Source organism: Hesperophylax consimilis, chromosome 16 (assembly GCF_061612785.1).
Source record: "Hesperophylax consimilis isolate HC1 chromosome 16, BYU_Hcon_1.0, whole genome shotgun sequence".
NCBI lineage: Eukaryota > Metazoa > Arthropoda > Insecta > Trichoptera > Limnephilidae > Hesperophylax > Hesperophylax consimilis.
This window is the reverse complement of record NC_142851.1, coordinates 17338062-17361219: the sequence shown is the minus strand read 5'-3', so window position 1 is coordinate 17361219 and position 23158 is coordinate 17338062. Positions and strand designations below refer to the sequence as shown.

The 23158-nt window shown below is 34.1% G+C and overlaps 2 protein-coding genes across 2 annotated transcripts in view; one reads left to right on the top strand and one right to left on the bottom strand.

Annotated features, from left to right (window-relative positions):
• Window positions 1-6392: 6392 nt before the first annotated feature.
• Window positions 6393-20761, bottom strand: LOC149416816 (dihydrolipoyllysine-residue succinyltransferase component of 2-oxoglutarate dehydrogenase complex, mitochondrial). The gene is made up of 10 exons (XM_089640647.1): window positions 20601-20761; window positions 20360-20490; window positions 20171-20278; window positions 17764-18073; window positions 15164-15244; window positions 14336-14487; window positions 13656-13814; window positions 8659-8792; window positions 7869-8026; window positions 6393-7506 (listed from the first exon to the last, which is right to left on the bottom strand). Exons 1-10 carry the CDS (start codon window positions 20652-20654, stop codon window positions 7372-7374), a joined length of 1422 nt encoding a protein of 473 aa, XP_089496773.1. The 5' UTR covers window positions 20655-20761; the 3' UTR covers window positions 6393-7371.
• A 1315-nt stretch (window positions 20762-22076) lies between these two features.
• The window catches only part of spn-E (tudor domain containing 9 protein spindle E), a 48299-nt gene continuing 47217 nt past the window's right edge, over window positions 22077-23158 (top strand). The window contains exon 1 of the mRNA XM_089640984.1: window positions 22077-22380. Coding sequence (XP_089497110.1) covers window positions 22171-22380 — 210 coding nt within the window. The 5' untranslated portion in view covers window positions 22077-22170. The remainder of the gene's footprint in view (window positions 22381-23158) is intronic.

Genomic DNA, 23158 nt, shown 5'->3' with positions numbered 1-23158 from the left:
AAGAGTCGGTACAACAGAAGGGTGGAATTTGTTGGAAGATATTAAGTATAAATATGATGAAGAGTTGTGAGCCAAACAGAGTTGTACAGCGTTCCATCCTCTTAAGCTACCCTTGCCGGTAGTTGACGTGATGGTTTTTTAAGTCGACCACTTTACTGAGCATAACTTGTTCTAAAATTTAAGTAAGCAGTGTACCTGCTGCAGAATTGAATCCGAACCTTCCGCTTGCTGGCCGAGCGTCCAACCCACCGGACTATCAGCCACCATATATTATTACATAATATGTGCATGTCATCATGTTTGCATATCCATAAGCCTGGGAAAGAGGCCGCTGAGGGCTCCGTTGTTTTACTCGGCTACACGCGTGGTTCATGAGAGAGTTAACAATAGTCCTAGTCCTGAAAACTTAAAAGGAGGAGAAAAAATAATAGGTCTTGTAGAAAATTGCCAGGAAGCATTTTTTTTAGCAACGCCACTGAATTAAAAGTCGGGGCCGGATACATTCCACCCCACTCGCCCCGATCGGCCATTTTACCCCCCGGCTTCTCGGCTCGCCATTTTTTTCAACGACCCCTAATAATATAAGCCCCCTCGCTGTCGATTTGCATAGAAATGTCTCAAGTTTGCGCGGGGCTCGCGGCTCGCTGCGAAAGGGAGGCAAGTAATCGTATTTGTATTCATGAAGTAAGAATCGGGGCGGGTTTCCACCGCCACCGCTGGCAGGAAGCTGTTCCCAGAAACAAATAGCCTCGCGTTTCCAGAATGTTGTGGAAAACTTTAAGAAAATTACAGCAAACAACGCTGAAAGCGAACAAACTAACGGTGTAAGGTAGGCAGTGGCGCCTATCAGGTTTATTTCTCCGGGAAACTTATTCGAATTTATGTACCGGTAAGTAGGCACGTTACCCATAGATTTGTCGTGTAGGGTCGACCTATTCACAATAGTGATACGCGCTGGGCATGCATAACAACTAATGTACTTACATATTAAAGGTTGAACCATTACTTACATACGAAAATTATGGAGATTACTCGTAATTGAGGTGGTTTATTACAAAACAGTTGCTTCTACTTCCAGTGCCTTTTCTTATCGGCGGTGAGAGATCATTGCGGCACCGTAGGCCCACCATATTGTGCAGGCTGCAACTACGAACTGCACTCCTTCCAATAGTTGCAATTACAATTACGTAGGTAAATTGCATACATTTAGTTCTACGTGGAATGATAAATTTTAACTTTTCAAAACTGTTAACACCTGGCGTAACATGAAAGGACCACTATTTATGGGTAATAGAACCAGTCCATAACATCGTTTCTAATTCAATAATTGATTATTTAAAAACCAGTTTTCTCGACAGATGCAGGATACAGCACACAGCAGCCCATTCATTTCAATGGGATTACATAAAAGCATACCTAGCATAAAATATTCCCTACTATAAAAAAATACAACAAAGCAACTATCTAAAAGAAATAATATTTTTTTCTTGCTGACCTTTTTCTTAGATGTTTGAGTTGGTACAATTTGTTAAAATATTTCCAATACGATTAAAGCATGAGGGACGAATATTGGGTTCAATTCCCAGTTGAGACCGTTGCCTTTTTTATTTTTCTTTTTCTTATTCTCTTTCACGTTTCGTTTAGATTTATCAGAATTATCTTCTTCTTCAATGATAAATTTGTACATTATTCAAATACTGTTACAATAACAGTGCAGACATAATATTGTGTTGTATACAGAATTAATCAATTGAATGAATTTGAAATGAAAATCTTTCAAACCTGCAAAACAAATCTATTGTAATGAATTATTTATTTTAAATTAGCTTTACTTGGATAGTTTTCAATGTGGGAGGCGGATATGGGTACCGTCGCCCCGGGAACCATATATTGGGTAACCAAAAACTCTGCTATAAGTCACCAAAAGTAGTTCTCTACGATTGGTCACTCAGCAGGGGTGCCCGGGTTCATCGGTTGGGATGTGTTCGGGTCATGTCGGCGGATGCGCCTGCCCATCAGCTGCTGAGCGGCAGATTGGGAGGGGTCGGTTTTATGAGACCCTTTGACCTCGCCAGCTGGTCTCTCCCGACCCACCATCTTGCACTGCAGCGGGACGGATAGATTCATACGTCTGTACTCACCTGGACTCGCTGACCCCTAGATTCCTATCCACTCCTCATTACCTTTCCTTCCGAGAACCTCCTCTCCCTCTTTTCCTGAAAAAGATCCTCCACACACCACATAGCATTCCTAAAGATGACAGAGGCCCCGAGGAGTTTTATTTCCTCGGGACCTTTTGTGTGGGGCTAACTTTTTTTTTTAAGGTTTGATGTTTGATTTTTACTTGAAATGTTATCGTGCTGAAGGAATTAGGTAGGTACCTAACTATCCGGAATACTTATTATATTCAAGTTTAAAAGTACTTACCTACAATTCCGCAGTAAATATTGTCCACTCTTGATGATAGCTAATCTGACTTTATTTATGGCTAATCTCCAATAAAAGAAGAAGAAAAAATACTGTTTTGCAGAATTCCATATCAATTGGTGGCGCAAAGTCATCACCCTATCGGAAGATGCTCTATTTTTTGTGTCATTTTGTTATGCTCTGTTTTTTTGATTTGTAAAGTAAACAAGAGCAGAATTTGACAACCATAGATTGCTAAATTACTAAAATGACGCGGAGTAACTTTTTTATAATAAAAATAAAATTGTTCTATGATATAAAGTCATTTAAAGTGACGAAAATAAGCTAACCTGACATACGTAACCTATTTAACCTAGTTTTTGTTTCATCACTTTTCAACACTTTATATCGCTTTTTTTAAATGTGTGTTAAATTGTCATTGTGTTGAATTGTTGGTGCATTAAGAAATCAAGTGAGGACTCTTGCACCATTTGTAATATTAATATTACGTAGGTATCTACAAAAAATAAAGTAGGTAAAAATCGAATAATTCAAGTTTAAAAAAATATAAATACTAAATATCAACTATATACTTACATAATAAGTAAGTTATTTTTTATATATTATACATTATTTTCAAACTAAAATAATAATTTTAAATTCCTGCCCTTCAAGTACTGCCATCTTGCAGCAAACATTGAAAGCAATAACACCCTATTGTCAAAAAGAAATTAATAGAATAATGTATAATATCAGTATTGTTACTTACTTAATTATATTCATTGATAATGATGAACCCACCGAAACATTAATTCATTAACCCTCAGGCCTCTGACATATTGACAGTTATATTTCTTAAAAATATTGTCAGACAGTCGGAGAATTTGTGTGTACATATTTCCGCTTTGCAAAAAAATCTAAATAAATCTGATATTTCTGATTGTATCCGAAAACAATAAACTGTTTTTGAAAGGTGATGAAATATCAATTTTTATTATTAGAAAAAAACATATAATTTTCGAAATATTAAAAATTTTAAATCAAACATTAAAAAAAAAATTAAATGGCTCGACTTACGTTTTTCCGTCTAAACACTGAACAAAAATCACTGATAACGAAAAAGAACATCTTTTATTAGAAAAATGTTTTATTTACCACCCAACTTTTTTGTTTTTTCATATAAAAATAATTAACAAAAAAAAATCACAAATTTGCATAATTTTTTTTTTCGAATTGCGGGCCCAAACCTTTGGTTTCACAGAGGTGTACATTTTAATTCTTCTGTGGTTAATTTATATATTTAAATAACAAGTGCGGTGTTTTATTCTTTCTAACACCGTTTAGATCATATTTCTACCCATAACAGTAAGGGAGATAAAATGATTTCTATGAGACAATATGAGCCGTTCCCAAAAGCGAACAAACTCTACGGTTAATTGCTGTTTGTTCTCAAAAACGAACAAATTAGCCTAAGAGGTTAACTTTTATATTTAGTATAGTTACATACATTTCCCCTGGGGTCTCTCCTGATCTATTCTATGATGTATTTCATAGATTCTATGAAATAAATATATTGATTATTATAGAATATATTATGAGGTGTGAATGCGCCGTTACCGGAATTACCTATCACCGACTGTTGCATATCGCTCATTCATTTTCTTTTTACTGCATGATTAGTTTAAAATATATTTTTGATTTATTGTTAATGTTAATAAATTCTTTCCATATTTTTTTATTGAGTTGATACTGCCCTGAAGAAGGAATATTTGTGTCCGAAACTAGTTGACTTTAAAGAAAAATAAATAAATTGAATAAGCAAATAAATCAGTTATACAAACATATGTGTTTTTAATTAACTTAAGTTTTGAAGCGAGTGCTAGATGCTTTCAGTATCACCCTCGTGAAAGACCAACACTCTGAATCGAAACAATTTTTAAGTGACCAGATTTGAATAGCCAGGTACTTCCCGACCTTCGTTTCCTCCATCTCCTTCTCTTCTATCTCATAACATTCCCAATATTGGGAATTCCAGTTGGGAGCAGTTGGAACTCTTATGCAGTATTCACTTTTTTTTAAATTAAATTTTGTGAGAATGAAAATTATTATTTTATAATTCGTTTTATGGAACACACTCAAATGTTTAGTCAAATTGTAAAAATCTGGTAAAGAACTCTCCGATCCCTGACCTGCATTCTGTTCCGTTCCAACCAATTATGTCGTGATCCCAATCAGTATTAGAAAAGTTTGTTTTCATCCATTATAAAGGGATGTCTCAACTAAGTCACCAGATAAAGTGCAGTTACATCATTCAATTTCCAAAACGGATTTCCAACAAAACAAAATTCCATACATACCATAGTCACAGAAATTACTTCCAATAATGCAGTTAATGTTATAATATGTACCTACGTATTCCTGTCTATCCAATGTTTATTTATGAAGATTTTCAACAACAGGATTGGAGGTGTTTTTATTTTGAACAAATAGTTTCCGGTAACACTTGGCAACACTGTCAAAGTGCGAAGAATGTCAGTACTTTTTAAATACATCTATCTGAATTTAACATTTGTTTTCGGTAATGAATGAATACAAATCTTGGAAGCGGAAATTAACCCATTTCCGGATAGGATCGTGCTGAAACTCGACAATTTTTATCGATGACAATGAATTCTATCAACTTTTGGTAGCAATCACAATTGGTAAAAATGTGTGTGTACATACACACCGACATATACGAAATTCTCCAAAATTGGATGATATTACAGCAGTTAATATACACAATAAATATAAGTCGTAACGTTGATAGAGTTGTGGACTCTATTTCCTGGGTATGAAGGTTCACTCGTCAGTAAAACCAAAAAATATATTAAAATAAATTAATTAAAAAAACTTCTTACTATAATTAATTTATCATTACATTTAATGTTTTTAACTGGTTGATTTTTTTGCAGTAGAATTGTTCTTTTTTTTTTAAATCAATTTTCAATATTTTCAGCCTAGTGCAATGCAATAATAATAGAATTTCTCAGATATATAATCAAAATAATTTTGAACATTCCCTCATTCTCTCTGACTCTCTCAGTTCCCTCCAAAAACTTAAATCCAGTCCTCTTCTTGATTACTTTGTATGCCTTATTCGAGTGATGATATCCTCCATTCAAAGCTCTGGAAAAACTGTAACTCTGATTTGGATTCCTGGACATGTTGGCATCACGGGTAATGATATTACGGATGCCTTGGCAAAACAAGCAGCGTCCAACCCTGTTGTTACCCTAGTAACTTTCCCCTATCTGACATTTTTTCCATCATCAAAGATAGATCCCGCAATGTTTGGGCAGAGTATTGGCACATTGCTAGTCAATCCAAGGGAGCCTGCTATGCCTCAATATAAAGGACTATCCCATCAAAACCGTGGTTTCAACAATTCCCCCATTTTTCCAAAAATAAAATTTCTTCACTTATTCGAATGAGGATCGGACATTGTTCCGTTGTTCCCACCTTATTAAAATTCACGTCCTTGACTCCCCAGATTGTACATTCTGTGGTCTAGAAGTGGGAACTTTAGATCACATATTTTTTGGTTGTCCCTCTCTAAACAAATATCCTCTCTTCTATCAAGCCTTAACTAAAATTGCCTCCCCTCCATTCAACATCTCATCTATTCTAAGTCTGAACTCGACTCCAATATTAATTTCTCCATAATTTTAAATGATGGCCAAGAACACCCTTGAAGGGTGAAAGCCAGAAATAATGGAAAAAAAATTGTTAATTTTCTCCATAGTCAAAATTATTTTTAATGTGGTCAACTCTTCACAACAGAGTTGTATAACAGCAAAGGCAACGTTCTCCAAAAATGGCGGTTTTGACTTATGAAAATAAATATTTTCTCCACAATGTACAATGTTCGGTAGAGGTTCAACGTGAAATAAATCTATGGAAAACTTGTGCATCAGTCCTCATAGTAACCTCTTACTAAAATAAATTAAAGCAATAAGTTATTGTGAAATTGGTTTATTTATTCCCTTATTTTACATGAAGCATCCAATCCTTAACAGAAAAATATGGTTCAATTGCCTGGACAATCATGCTACAAGATATTTCAATAAAATTAAAATAATAATTTTAATGAATAAATATGTATTACAAGTACGTGCAAGGATTTATTTGTTATAATACATGTAAAAATGTCGCAAAATGCGTATAAACATTAAAATAGCGATACTATTGTAATTTTTTCCACACAAATTGCGGGTAACTTAATATTTATCATAAAGAGCTTGAGTAGTGAATGTTTGCCATATTTGTTCAAAGATAAAAACCCGTAACTAAAAATAATAACAAATAAATCGCACAATAGATAAAAGACTCTAGAGTAAATTTTGAATTAATTATAATTTAATAGTTAACTACCCAAAAGTCTCACTTTTTTTAGTACAAGGACTACCAGGATAATACTTAGTCAGGTAATCTCTAAATTCGCAAATGATAATTACTATGACCTGGTGAATATAAATAGCGAGAAAAAAATGCATACATGATGAGTAACAAATTAATGATATGATAAATATATTAATAATGTAACAATTGTGTGAATCAGCGCATTATCGCCTTTGATCACACATGAAAAATATCATACTAAAATAATAATTATAAAGAAACAATGAGACAATCACAAGACATGAAAAATAAACAAATAAATATTCAAAAATAAGTAACATGGATTAACTGTTTCTACGAAACGTTCAAATGCTACGTTTGAAACATGTTATGTATTTACAATAAGATCATTATTTAATCGGGTTGAGTAAGAAACGTGATTAAATTAAATCAATATGCCGCCTTCGGTACCGGCCGTGTTGCGGATGTGATGAAAACAACGGTACGTTCTGCATTATAGAAAATTAGCAAAGATGTTTACAGCAAATAATAGGTGAGGAACTCGTAGGTATGTTCAATAGAAGTCTACAAGCCGGCGAGGATGATCCGGGGATCCTCCACAGCATCCTTGATCTTCCTCAGGAAGAGGACAGCCTCGCGACCATCAATTAATCTATGGTCGTAAGTCAAGGCTACATACATCATGGGCCTAACCACCACCTGTAGAGACAAAGAAACACATGTTTTAGTTGAGAAACATTACTTCATTACTAGAACCGATAGAGGGACCCGTCTGGTTAATTAAACGGTTCTGGAAAGGTGCCCTTTACGGAAATATGAAATTTCAATATGAAGTCAAATTTGATAACTTCCAAAACAATTTGCAAGTAATAATTAACTACTATTTAACCAAATTACTGACATTTTATATTATGGTTTCAAAAATGTGAATATTAATAAATCCATAATTTGTAGTATGTAATTGTAACACATTTTCAAGAGAAACAAAAAAAAAACTTGGGAGAGCAGATTATACAACTGCATAAGATGATTAAAAATTATGTGTATGCCATTGAACCCACCTGTCCATTCTTGGCGACGGGCCTCTCGAAGGTGCCATGCATGCCGAGGATGGCGGACTGCGGGGGGTTAATGATGGGAGTGCCCATGAGTGAGCCGAACACGCCGCCGTTGCTGATGGTGAAGGTGCCACCGTCCATATCCTCAATGGCCAGTTGTCCTAAAAAACAAGAACAACAAAATTTATTACATTTGAAAACATTCCTGTTTTACATCTCGATGTGGGACGATCATGCAAAAAAATAAATCCATTATTGACTTATGAAAAGAATCAGATATGCATTACTAATGATTTTGCTATATATTTTTACAATGGATCCCCTTTATAAGGTTCCCACATAAAAAGTTTTCAGTTTTGTTTATCCCAGGTTATAAGATTTTTTTATGGTCCCTTTAAAAACCTTATAAAAGAATCTCACTGAATGTAGATATTAAACCCTTTTATTCTGAAGGGTAATTTATTTAGGCATGAAAAATTGGGCTTATATGAAAAATTGGTAATCATTGAATATTTACAAATGAAAATATGAACATTAGACATTTAATTTTAAGCTGAGCGTCGTAAACGGAAGCAGCTTAAAGTGGAATGCTGTAAAAAGTAGAGTAGTAAAGCAGTTGCCATAAAGGTAAATACTGTAAAGCACAGTGCAGTAAAGTAGCACTCCATATTTCGGAGCATGGTTATAGGGGCAGAAACACCAATTAAAATGCAATAGCAATTAAAATGCAAATCTGCAACAAAAACATGGTAAAAAACATACAAGAAAGAAACATACATGGTATGAAACATACCATTTTTAGCTTTTTCTCCGAGCTGTGCAATGCCAACTTCGATATCGGCGTAGTTCATCTCTTGTACGTTGCGGAGAACAGGCACCACAAGACCTTTGGGGGTCGCTACGGCCACTGAGATATCCACGAAATCTCTGCAAAAATAATGTTATTATATACATTAAAAGAGGGAGGAAGCGCAATGTGCTTTAACAAATATAAAAAAACTACAGGCTAAAAGTTATTTGACATGAATATAGTCAAATTCTCATAAGGTTTTCCAAAGGAAGGAAAATAAAACTACCTAAGCATTAAAACTTCTTATGCGGGAACTTTGTAAGAGGGTTTCACTGTATCTTGAATCATATCAGAGGATTGAGCAATGTAACCAAAGTAAGACTAAAGCACTAATGAATAAAGACGTTTTAAAAATAAGACCTCACAAAGTACATAATTTACATTTAAAATGGTTTTATATTGTTCCTGGAATTAAAAATAATGACTGACAAGAAAGTCTTGAACCATAATATCTGAGTATTGAATAATAAAACTACATTTGAGAAGCGTTTTCACAAAGAGAGATATCTACAAAACTTAATTTTTTTCATGAGTCAGTTGTGAATAATCACTTGGGGTTAATATTTTATGATAATCTTTAAAAGCAATTTCAATTAACTGTTAAACATGATGAATAATAAGAAAACTCAACTGCTTCCCCTATTTCTACCTGAAAATCATACTAATAATCCTATAACATTCATTTATATTCCATAATTATTTTTTTATTCTTTTTAAATGCATAAACTGTCATGTCTATACGGTGTAACCATAACTATGTATGTCTCTACGATGTATCCATAACTATTTATATATATATTTCAAACACAAAGCAATCATAACTATATATATTTTAAATACATTAACATGTATGTCTCTACCATGTAACCATAACCAGGGGTAAATCTTCCCTTAGGTCAATTGGTTTCTGACCCCCCAAAATTATAAGACAACAATAATAATAAATTATGTGCATCAAAACAACTGGTCTTATTCTCAATTCATTTGAAATGTACCGCGAAATAGTACGGCTATCTATCTATTGTCTCCAATAGAAGCTTTCATTCACAAGTCCATACGATTCGCTGGGTTAATTTAAAGAATGTTACCGGCTTCTGTCCCTATGCGAGATATAGAATAAACGTGATGGCACTATGTCTTTCGTCTAAGTAAATATTAGATACCGAAGATAACTTAGGGACGCTTAGGTCATGGCCGTGAGGGAGACGGCATGATAAATATTATGTTTTAAAGAGATGGTTACATAAACATGTAGGTTTTTCATTTTACACGCTTGTCATATGTGAAACAATGGTTTTTTTTCAATTGGACAGTTCGGGAAAGGTTTAGAATAATTCTTTATTACAAAAAACATTAAAACGTATCCTCTTTAAAATAATTTGCCTTGTCCATGGATTGCTTAGTTATTTCCAATTTACTATACATATTAACAAAGTATGTATTGGTGCAGGTGCAGTAGTGGCGAGGGGAGCGGACATAGCTAGCACGGATCTCAAGTACTCTTGCGACTATATAATTAAAATAACTTTATTCTTACTTTAATATAAAATTATACAAAAATCTATATACTTACGCGTATAAGATTTTTTTAATATTATTGTTACAATTAAAATAATTTAATTTTAAAATAAATTAATAACTCATTTTTTATTTTTGAATAATTGATATGTATGCAGCTTCCTGTCATTGACGTTCTTTTCGTGTAGTTACTGTATTTTTTTGTTGATTTTGCAAAGAGTTTATGAAATGTTAAAGAATGGTGAATATTGACGCATTAAGTGTGTGTGTGTGGATGTATGCGTGTACACGCGTATTTACGCGCTCATACATGCATGTACACTTACACAACCAGAAAAGAGAGTTATGTATTTGATCTTTTCCTGCATAATAGCATGTCTTAGACTTCTAAATTTTTTATTTTTTTTTGTATTTCTTTTATTTTTATTTCTTCTTTGTTCTTTTTATTTTTCTTTTTTTTTTTGTCTTCTGCTTTCTACTTTAACATTTTTATATTTTCTATTTCCATTATAATTCATTCTAATATAATCTTTCATACTTTAAACATGTATAAATATTTAATTCATATGTTAACACTAGACCTCACATACTAACTATGTATATACCATTGGTCGCCACGAGACAGGCAGTCGCCTAGTGTGGTGATTTAATGTATCACATGTAAGAAAATGTATTATTGTATTATCAAGTATTCTATAAATAAATGAATAAATAAATAAAATTATCTATTTGGAATTTCCCATATTAGTTACAGTACTTACTACCTACCTAAGTCAAAGGAAAGTGAAAGTATCTGGGCGACGGGCAATCGGGTAAGGAGTCATGAATGACCCGAAATCCGATTAATGAGCGGGTTTTCGCAACTCGCTCACGATGCTAATGGATCGCGAGCGACCCGGGTCGTGTAAAACGATCTATCGACCCAGCTCTAAAATGTATACTATTACACAAAATTATGCATGTATCATAATATTGTTAAACTGTTTCTTTTTTTAATGTAAACTCTTCCATCCACAAGCAACAAATACTTCTAACGGAAGAGCAGTATATATATCATAAGATACAAAATAACCCATCGTAAAATATTAAAATTTATGTTTTTTCATTTCCCTAAATCCAACAAAATTTTTTTTTAAATAAAAATTTAAAATATAATACCTACAATATGCCCATATTACCCATACAAAAAAAAAATACAAAAGTAATACAAAGGCAAAAATTTTGATAGGAAATCGAAATAAAAGTTTATTCAGATACTTACATTGAAATAAGATAATAATGGCCCTTTTTCATTATATACCTACATAGTTAAATGACTTTTATATAGATGTTTCATTTTGTGAAATATCTATATAATAAGTGAATTAACTATGTAGACACCTAGATAGAGAATAAGAATAAAAATAAAAAAGCGTTTTGAATAGACATTTCCCCTTGTGAAAACATTCGTCATTTAAACTAAGTTATTATTTTTCGAAAAATAAGGCCTCGAACAGTGAAGTCATTTGATTTGATGCTATGATTCACCTATATTACTGAAAGGAACTTCTGTCAGATTAGAAAGATAAAAACAGCACTCAGCAAATAATAACTGACATGTTTTTATTGATACTGTATGGCATCTGATTAGCATTATTAATTCAATATGAAATAAAGTAGGTAGTAGAGTAGGTGCACTTAACCCATTATTACATTGATAACTGTGACAATTTGGATTAATTTTATGTTATTGATTGATAAGGAACTAATCAGCTATATATATATTTTTAGACTATTTATTACATTATTCAAAAGGAAAACGGAAACAACAGTGAAATGAATAACCATGTTGACTTTAACCCTTAGGGGCCACACCCCTGCATTTGCAGTGTTTTAAGAATCGTGCCCACGGACAGTACCAAGCACTGCAATTACAGTGTAAACCTTATACATTAATTTTGCCTTCGGAATAAACTATAGGTGGTAATAACCTCGACTGAGTTAGCTAAAGACAAAAATAAAAATAGCACTTTATCAAGTACGGTATTCTCCGTTTTGTTGTCAGTCCCAACGGGTTAAAGTATAAGCAGGCATGTATGCATCGTTATGTGAATACAAAACTATCCAAACCTACACATGAAACAATATTATTGTCTTTTTCATGCTTGATTTATTTTACAGAAAAATTCCTAAATTTCTGCTAAATTTGTCACATTGCATAGTGGAATATACTCTCAGTATCGCCCTGGTGTAAGACCACCATTCTAAATTGAAACATTGCTTGAAATGGTTTTGGCCATGTTTGGTGACCAGATCTGAATAGCCAGGTACTTTCCTCTTCCCCATCTCCTTCCCCCCCACTACTTTCGGCCTCACAACATAACCAATCGGGGATACCATAGTCTCAAAGATGGTTGGGAGCAGTTGGGACTGCTGCAGTTTCAAATATTAAAAAAAGGTAGTTAGGATTTTAATACAATGACAACACAAGAGTCCCAACTGTCTGAAGCCAATAGGATGAGGAACTCCAAAATTGGGAATATTGTCAAGCAATATGAAGGGAATGAAAGAGAAGGGAAGGAGAAAGAATAAGATAGCAGTTGGGAGAACCTGACTATTCAGATTTGAAAACTAAACATAGCTACGGTCATTTTTAAGCGTATATTTAACAATGTATTCCAACATCACTTGACCCACTGCGATTATTGAATAATTAAAGAATTTCGAACTTAGAAGGAGTTTGTAGTTAACCTCTCAGACAAAGACTTTTATTTACTATGTGTTCCTTTGAGAACTGTCAAAACGTGATAATTTTTGTGTTATTTACGAGTTTTGCTAAAAGCTTCATAACTCACGTTTTGGGAAACATAGCCTCATTCTAAAAAATGTTTTGGAAAGATTATGAAATCCACTATCGCATTGAGTTGTTATAAGTAAATATTTGCGTTTCTAAATATACATTTTATGAAAACGTCAAAAATATGTAAAAATCGCTTACCATTATTTCAAAGCCTTGAAAAGTGTACTTTTTTCTGAGTATCATAAAGAAATAACACTTTATATATTGAAGAAATATAATTAAAAACTATTAGTCACCTCAAAATATTAACCGTCCAAACTAAAATATTTTTAATAAATTATTTAGAAACGCAATAAATTATGAACGAACAAGATGACAGATTCAATCGGCTTAGATAATGCACCTCTACGTTCCATAGATATTCTTGAATACAGACGCGTAGCGTTATTCATTATCGATACTCTGTTTTTTAAATCATGGCAATCCGTATACTAGTGATGGAAATAAATCGATTTTTTTAAAATCTCGCGCGTTTACGTGAAAAGACGTTCTAATGTCTTGACCGCTATTATCATATTTACGTCTTTTGACGTTCTAATGTTCTGAGTGGTTAATCTTGTGCAAACAATGTGAGAATGATTACCTGTAGACGATATCATTGCCATCGATGACGGCGTTTACAACGGGCTGGTCCTGCAGGGCATAGGCAGCGGCCTTCACAAAGGGAGACATAAAGCCTAGCTTCAGGCCAAACTTCTTCTGGAAGGCCGGCAGGTTAGCCTTTCTGAAGCTGATGATTTCGCTGAAAGGTTTTAATAAACCAATTAATTCATTATTTTATCCAGATGCATTGATATAAGGAATTATTAGTAACATCGTAATAACATAGTAATAAAGGTATCATAACCATCCTAATAAATATTGTGTGTACAAGCTAATCAAATGTCTTATTTACTCTAAAAATGCGTGACATCATTTCATAGAAGGAATTCCAAATAAATTGTATGTGCCAAACACCCGTGAAGAATAATACATTTAAACAAATATATAGTAAAAAAAAAAAAAACTTTTTCATGAGCGACATTTTGAACTCCAGCCAAGTTCTGAAAGACGCCACACTCTCCATAACAACAAATAAATATTAGATCACTGATAATGTTACAAAAGCATAACGTGGCATTGAAAATATGAAAGTGTATTTGAGAAAATTCAGAGATAAGCAATATAAGGAGATAAGTGAATGCAAGACAAAATATTTTGATAACAGGGTCAGTGTATTATTATCATTTAATGTCAAGAGAATATAAAACATTAGGTACCTACCTCATGTCAATTTCATTGAATGTTGTGAGCATGGCATTGGTATTCTGTGCTTCCTTCAATCTCTGGGCAATTCGCAGCCTCATGCGGTTCATCTTCACTCTTTGTTCGGTCCTGGTTCCTGTGATTTCCTTGCTGTAGTCTGCGGGAGGGATCTGGTGCACACAAAATATTCATTGTTTCGTCATTGATATTTACAGTGCAGATCAGATCAGGTAGGGCAATGGGTGAAGTGGCATCATGAACAAGTGAACATCAAACTACTAATATATGCCAACAAAGTTATGGGTGGAGGACATAACAGAATAACATAGGTGGCAATACATAAATCTAATATTTAAAGGGCTGAGAAGACAGGAATTAGATAAATAAATCAACAATCTAAAATAAAGGACGCTTGAGAGACATTCATCCAACGATCCAACAGCGGAAGGTGATAGCAAATACAAGTTTATTTCAATTGCCACAATTTTTGTTGAGGAACAATAATTTTATGATCAAATTTGACGATTACATATTGAAAATAAAGTCACCATTCAATTTACAAAAATAGCCAAGATTAATAAGGGATTGAAAAATATTCAATATTATAATGACAATACGTTAATATTGTAGTTTAAAAACAGATGAGACAAAAGATGACAACATTATGTGAGTCAGAAGCCTCAATAAAACACATGACAAAAAATTGTTATTCTTGTGAGTTGATTTTTTTTTTTAAATCAGTGTAAATATTTTTAACATGTGACTTACTCAATGATTGGTCAGAATCAATACTAACTCCTGAAGCATGCCACAGACACCTTAAGAAAGTTTTGATGTGGAACAAACCTTGACGGAGGCAGAGTCGATGGCCTGGGCATGTCGAATAGCGGCCACTGGGATTGAGGACACTGGCGCAGATTGCGGGGGCTATGAATTAAACAAATCAATTAAATATAATCTGACTAATAACATAGAATAAAAACAAGAAACCCGGTAACACCTGTAGAATGGTATTGTTTTGTTGGATGATAATAAGGGTAGGATAATTTTCAAATATGAAACATTCATCAAAATATTGTTAAGCGCTAGAGACTTTTCTTCAAATTTACATAATTATTCAGAAAAAATGTTTTCAGTTAAAAGTTGTATCCACAATTTGTACAGGGTTAGCAGATGTGTACTATTAAAGTATCTCCGAGCCCTGTACAAAACGCCCAGCTTCTGGGAGGCTAACTTCAATGGAGCCTTAGAGATTTTTTTATTGTATATTGAGTTAGTTCATATAACATTTTATGTACATAAACTTTTAAGTACATGGTTACATTTCATTATTTATAAAATTATATTTTTGCAGTAAACATAACAATTTTTTTTTTAAACATTCATTCTTCAGACTTTCAGGCATTTATTTCATCATACATCTTTAATTCTTTATACATTAAATAATTCTGTTTTTCTCATATGCGGCATCTAGGCATATCTAATTCTATTAACATTTCTGGATTCATACTACTACTAACCATCACGCCGTTTCCCTGCAGGGGTAGGCAGAGAGGACGGACCGCCTAACAACTCGGTCTTGGCACACACTCCTTGCCTCATTCACATTCATACATTGTCTCATACATACTCTTCTATTGTTCTGACTCTTGACATGGCCCGACTCAAGTATCTGATTCACTTGGTCGTGCCATGTCTTCCTCGGGCGTCCCCGACTTCTGCTACAATTCACATTTGCATTGTATATTCTGCTTACACTCCTTTCTTCGCTCATTCGCTCTACATGCCCAAACCATCTGGATTCATAATTATGAATATTTATCAAATACTATTTCATCCTGGCATTTAGTTATTCATACTTTTTATGAATATTTATCAAATACTATTTTTTTTTTTTTATTTATTTATCCATCTTTCATTATATTTATATTATATTTATATTTCATCCTTAAGGCATTTAGTTATTCATACTTTTTATGTATAAAAATGAATACATTATATAGCAGTTTCTTTTTTTATTGGAATCCTATTCAGCTCCTCTCTCATTTGATTAACCTTTGCGTATTTGCCTTTCCTTAGGACGGGTTGTTTCTCAGAATTTGAACAATTCGTCAAATTTCAAACTAGATTTTCAAGTTCTGTGTAGGTTCTATTCAAGTTCTGTTATTATTTCAGTTTTGTGAAGCCCCTGGCCAATAATAATGTAATAACAGAACTTGAACAGAACCTTGAAAATCAACTTAGAAATTTGATGAATTGTTCAAATTCCGTTAAACAACCTGTCCTTAGTATACTTAGTTACACCAAGCATATCAATGGAAGGCATATTGGGAAGATTGCTTCCTTTAAAGGAGACCACTTTGTCATTTTGATCTCTCTTAGATGTAATCTTACATGGTTGGGGCTTTGAAACATTAAATTCGACCAGGTTATTATTAAGAGGAAACCTTCCCGAGGTAACAGTCCACTCTGTTTCAAAGCCCTCCGAGCTGTTGCTTGTCAAAGAAAAAGTTACCATGGACTGTACTGTCATCCACGTAACAATGTGTAGAAGATCCCTAAATAACTCTACTATAAAGGGCATAAAGCTGATAATTCTTCTATTTCCACTTCTTCTAAACGGCAACTAAAGGCAAGACCAAACCGCCGCGATCATTTTGCGTCCGCGATGGCGTGCACGGTGAGCGTCCTGTGTGCGTGCAGAACCGTTCACACCAAACTAGCGATCAACTAGCGATCAGCTGGCGTCCGTGGCACTCGTACGTTCGTGTCGGTTGTGTGGTAGGTATAGCTCGGAGCGGGAACCATTTAAATAATCATAATCATGTTTGGAGACGAAAATAATTTCTAAAAGAGGCGTGTTTTTAATGTTTTTTGTAGTTTTGTTCACTGATATAATATTGATATTTACTCAAGTATAAACAAATATCGCTAGGTGAAAACAGAAGATGTTAATTCGTGAAAATATTAATTCATAAGAATGTATGTCCTATAAAAATAAATATATTTTTTCTAAAACTTACCACTTAATCCCAATAATTCTCCTATTTCTTTCCAAACTTGATACTTCTTTCTATTATTTTTATATTCTGGATGTGAAGTGTCATAAAGTAAACGATGCTTGCTAATTTCGTTGATCATTCTCTCTGTATTTGTATCCGACATCATGAGAAATACCACAAACTCAGAGATAATTACGTTGCGTGCAGCGTGCAGATCCTGCAAGCAGCAACTGATCGCGGACGCGAGCGATCGCCGCGTCCAGACGCTGCACAGGACGCCGCGGCCAATCAGAGAACGCTTCAATATGAACACGTTGCTACAAGTTCATACACAACATCTGATCGCCACCGTGCACGGGATCGCGGATGCGCTTTGATCGCGGCGGTTTGTTCGGGCCTTTACAGATCACCGAATAGCCTGACCATATTTGTGTGCAAAGTTACCCTAGCTGCTGGAGGTGGTGGCGGCGCAGCCTGGGGGGCTGCAGGGGCTGCTGGGGCGGCGGCCTGGGGCGCAGCGGCGGCCGGCGGCGGTGCGGGGGCGGAAGCCGCGGGGGCCTCTGCCTTAGCGGCCACAGCGCCCACCTTCATCCTGAACAGTTTCTGCCCCGCCTTCACCGTGTCGCCATTCTGGACGTAGAACTCCTCGATGGTTCCGGAGGCGGGTGCCATGACCGGCATGGCCGTCTTGTCAGTTTCGATTTCGCAGACAACCTCATCCTCGTGGATAGTATCACCTGCTTTGCGGTCGATCCTGCCATTCAAAATAAATTAATTAAACACACTAATTATTGAATTTTATTAATGAACTCTTAATTTTCAATACTGAAAGGTAAACATCTTTTTAAATCAAAGGCAATGCCAGAATCAAGTTACTTTTTCTACATTGTCACAACTACAATAAAAAAATCTCCATTTCTACTTTTCATTACTACTAAATACCTAACATATCTCTTATACTGTAAATTCGAATGCAATATATGTTACCATGTTAATCTTTACAAAGACACCACTATTGTAAAAAAAAATATATATATGTATATATTTCTCTCCATTACACAGCTTAGTTGCAGAGAAAGATGAATTTTTTTGTTATGTAATTATGTACATTTCTTGGAATAATATGAACTACACCTGTCAATTTGTCTGTCCTGGAATGGGAAACTTTCCTAGTGGCACAGGCAAAGCTTCCTAATATGTAATTTGTACTTTCTTTTGTATCTATCTTTAAATAAATAAATAAATGGAAGCAAATATTTTTTTAATAATTATTGATCTCAAACACCCACAAGAAGCAGCTCAAAACACAAAAAGTAATAATAAAAATAATCCTGAAAGTAAGTACCCATAAGAACTCCATTAAAAGAAATTTTTAAAAACTTCAATGTTTCCAGCATTATAAAACTTTGCTCAAAAAATGCTCTACTTGTAATGAGAAATTGATATTTTTAGATATTTATTATCACTTTTACATATTATTGGATAATTGAGTATAATATCCTGTTCAGACTAATTTAAATATACCCAAGGAATAATTAATAATAAATACATTTTTTTAATTATTTTGGTTTGACTGAGTACTGCTGTAAATATATATTTCTTAAACATAATGTCATCCAATTTGAAAAATGAATGTGTGTGTGTGCGCGTGTTTGTGTGTGCATGAGTGCCACCAAAAGTTGATAGGAGTGCATCGTCATTGACAATGAGTCTCTCTGCGGAGTTTCAGCTCGATCGGATGTCGGAAAGTGGGTTAATTTCCACTCCCAAGATTCTTGCCACTTCAATCATTCAATCAAGAAAAAGGGTGTGCGTAGCGTCCTTTGGGTCTAAGGTGCATCAGTGATTCAATCCAATATTGTATTTGTATGCCTTTCTTGAAAGAATTGAGTTTTTATATGGATAAAACTTTCATATTGCGTGAGTATGGGCGCAAACAAATAATTTGTCTACTTTAATGTATCACTTTCAATTCATAAATTAATTAAATTAGCGCCGTCTATGAATGCGTAGATTACAACGTAGGTTATGTTTACCCTTAATCTATTATTATCACTGGCATTTGAGGTGTGCAAATCAGTAAATGTTTTAAGGGTAAACATAACCTACGTTGTAATCTACGCATTCACAGACGGCATATACGAATGCGTAGATTACAACGTAGGTTGTGTTTACCCTTAATCTATTATTATCACTGGCATTTGAGGTGTGCAAATCAGTAAATGTTTTAAGGGTAAACATAACCTACGTTGTAATCTACGCATTCATAGACGGCATATACGAATGCGTAGATTACAACGTAGGTTGTGTTTACCCTTAATCTATTATTATCACTGGCATTTGAGGTGTGCAAATCAGTAAATGTTTTAAGGGTAAACATAACCTACGTTGTAATCTACGCATTCATAGACGGCATATACGAATGCGTAGATTACAACGTAGGTTGTGTTTACCCTTAATCTATTATTATCACTGGCATTTGAGGTGTGCAAATCAGTAAATGTTTTAAGGAGGATAAAAGCCTATTTTTATGTTACATATTTATGTAATATATTATTAGTGAAATATTATAACCTTTACAATATGTGCAAATCATATTGAAAAATTCACTTAAAAATATTTATTATATGAGCAAATGAGTGTAACAATTTCCCCCCTTGCTGGACAAGTTAGGGAACCTTTATTTGCAAGTGGTAAAACAAGAGCAAAACTTTATCTGAAAAAAATTGAATTCTTACTTCTGTGCTTAGGTAGTGTTGCTGTTTGATGACAACAAAACTGGTTCTGGGTAATCTTCACAATATGAAGCAATGTATTGTTTTTATTCACATATTATAAAATAAATACTTACTTGACATCGCCTTCAGACACCGAATCGGGGAAAGTGGGAGCAAGAACGTCTCGAACATCAAACAGAATCCCTGAAGCATGGAAGCTTCTCCTTTCATTGTGTGCGAATCTAAAAGATATACCAAATATGATTTCAACCACCAGCTTGTAAAATCAGATAATTTATCGGAAATCCAAATATTATACCAACATTCTTGATTTGTTCTCATTAGAAGTGGAGTTCCCTAGGGAGGATCTCTTGTTCCAGACCGCTACGCAGAAGCTGCGCCCGTGCCGGTCCACATTCCTGAGGACTGCTGAAGGATGCCAAGGTTTCGCGAGCTACATTTTAATTAATTAAAACATGTGATCCATTGACTATCACCATAATATAACCATATGCAAAATCATTACATAATGACAGCTCAATACTTGGCTGTACTTTCACTTACCCCTGATGATAATCTGAGGAAACGAGCTGAGCCCGATAAAAATGAGGTCGCCATTTCTAGAATCGTTAAATATTATTACGGAATATTGAAATAAATAATTGTCAACCCTAACTTATTTAACCCTCCCGCACCTTCATTTCCTAAAAATATGACGATTCATAGACAACCAGAGATAAAAAACAACACAGTTTTTTATACATTTTAAGGCAAATTAATTTAATCCCTAGTTATCAATATTTTGATATTTTTGTACAATTTACAAAATGATCCACTGACGAGAAACATTTCCTGAAAACTTTAACATTTTGCGCAAACTTGGAAACGTCATTCGCTCGCAATTAATTTTCGCTATAGGTCGCTCGGTTTGTCTTCCGTGTTTTATTCTTTTGAGTGAAAAATGGTTTTGTGTTCTGATATTTCGTGTTCCATTTACAAATGGAATGTAAAAATTTTGAAACTGTATTACAAATCACAATTGAGTATTTTTAATATATTTTCTTTACTATCGTAGTGTTTAAATTTAAATACGTAACGTTCGTACAGCGTCAATCTTTTTTATACTTAATCCGGAAAACAATATCTTTCAACCTTTGAAATGCTGTTTCACGCAACCTAAAATCTTTAAAGAGTGCCGAGGGTAAAAATCTCACAAAGAGGAAGCATTGTTTTCAAATTACCAATTGGATACGCAGGTGCTCAACTGATACATTTTTTCGCATTAAATGTGTAAGTTCAGCGGTTGAGAAGTTAAACCGTACCACATAGCCGTCATATCAGGAAAATGACCGCTAACCACGCCCGCGTCATTTGCATCAAGCTTTCCAACTCACTTGCGATTTTAATATAAATAATATACAAAAAAACATAAATGAGGAAAAATCGGAACCAACCCAGAATTTGTTTTTACAAAACGGCCCAAAGATTGAACTTTCGCCTAATTTATTCGCAAGGTCGTTAAATATTTCATTTAATGTGTCTTCTGTGCATGTACCTAAAAAGCCCTGGACAGAGCATTAGTGCGATTTTGTGAACGGCAATGAAGTCAAATCTACGGTGTAGTAAATTTCCTGGCAGCCGTTTTGTTTGACAAACTTTGGAAATGATTTGTGTGCATAGTGGTATCATTGTAACTATTTTAATTTTATTTTCATGTTTTTAATGCATTTATAGCGTATGATTTTTTTTTGGTATTTTATGAGACAGGTAATGGCATATGTTATTGAAAAAAATAAGTAGATAAAGGCGTTTTTCAAACATCTTAACCCTCATCCCGTGGCTTCAAATTTATCTTGAATAGTTCCGTTCTGTGGCGCCCTTTGAGATCGAGACGAGAGCAGAAAGAGCATAGCATGAGCATAGATAGAGAGAAACTAAAGTAGAGACATGGTAGAGAGGCAGAAACGCAGAAACCACGAGCCAGTACTTCTAGAATTATTTTTGTCTTGATGTCAGATTAAAATAATTTTGTTTTGGTTTCTATACATTTCTATACAAAGCAGTACGAAGTTTCGGCGGTGTGTTGCAAAAATCTGTACAAAATTGAGGTGTTGTTGAACAAACTTACGCAGAAATGCAAGAACTAAATGATTTTTTCGATCTTTCGAAAAAACCAACCGAGAAAGTGGAGTTGAAAGGACCTCAAAGTGGTGGAGCAATAGTCATTAACGATGATGAACTTGAGGAATTATTTTCGAAAGATAGGCAACCATACGCCGGTACTTCGAAAGGAACAGACTATGCCGAGCGCTACAAACAATTGGATCTTGAAAAATCATTGCAGGTTTGTCAATACCTTTATTCCTAAGAATTCGCTGGTCTCGATAATATTGGCACAATTTGAAAATTTTACTCTTTCGTGTAGTATTTTGACCAATAGCTCGAATTTCTTACTTTAAACTTTTACTTAACTTTATCTTTGCTGTAATTAAACGAAGAAAAATGTTTATTATTTGTGCAAATGTTTCTGGCAGATAAATAATAATATTTTGATGATTCGTTAATTATTTACCTGACCGCCGAACTTTTAGGCGCCGATTATGTAAATTACATTTTGTTTCAACAATTACTACGGGAAACAACTTTCACAAATAGGTTATTAGATTCTTAGTTTGGGTTAATGAAGTAATTTATACCTATTTAAATTGGAACGAAAGTTTCACATTTGTCACTACATATACAAAAAGGGATTGGAAAAGAAAAAGGGAATAAAGATGAAATTATAATGCAAATTTAACTATATTTCCCGACGTAAATGGTCTCGTCTTTTAGTAATTAAGTTCAAATGAAGTGGAATTTCCATAATCTATGCCTATTAAAAGTGCGGCGGTTAGGGAAATATTTACTAATGATTCTTTATATATTCGCTCACCCGTTGGAAACACGAACACATTAGAAACGCTACAAAAATACAAATTAAATTTGTTTCGCAAGATTATGGTATTACAGATATTATGCTAGTGTGAAAATATGAAAAAAATATTGTTAATTTTGCTTAATTATACAATAGTAATAAAACTTTTTAAGAATCTTGGGTGGACTTACCAGGTTCTGTTGCAAAG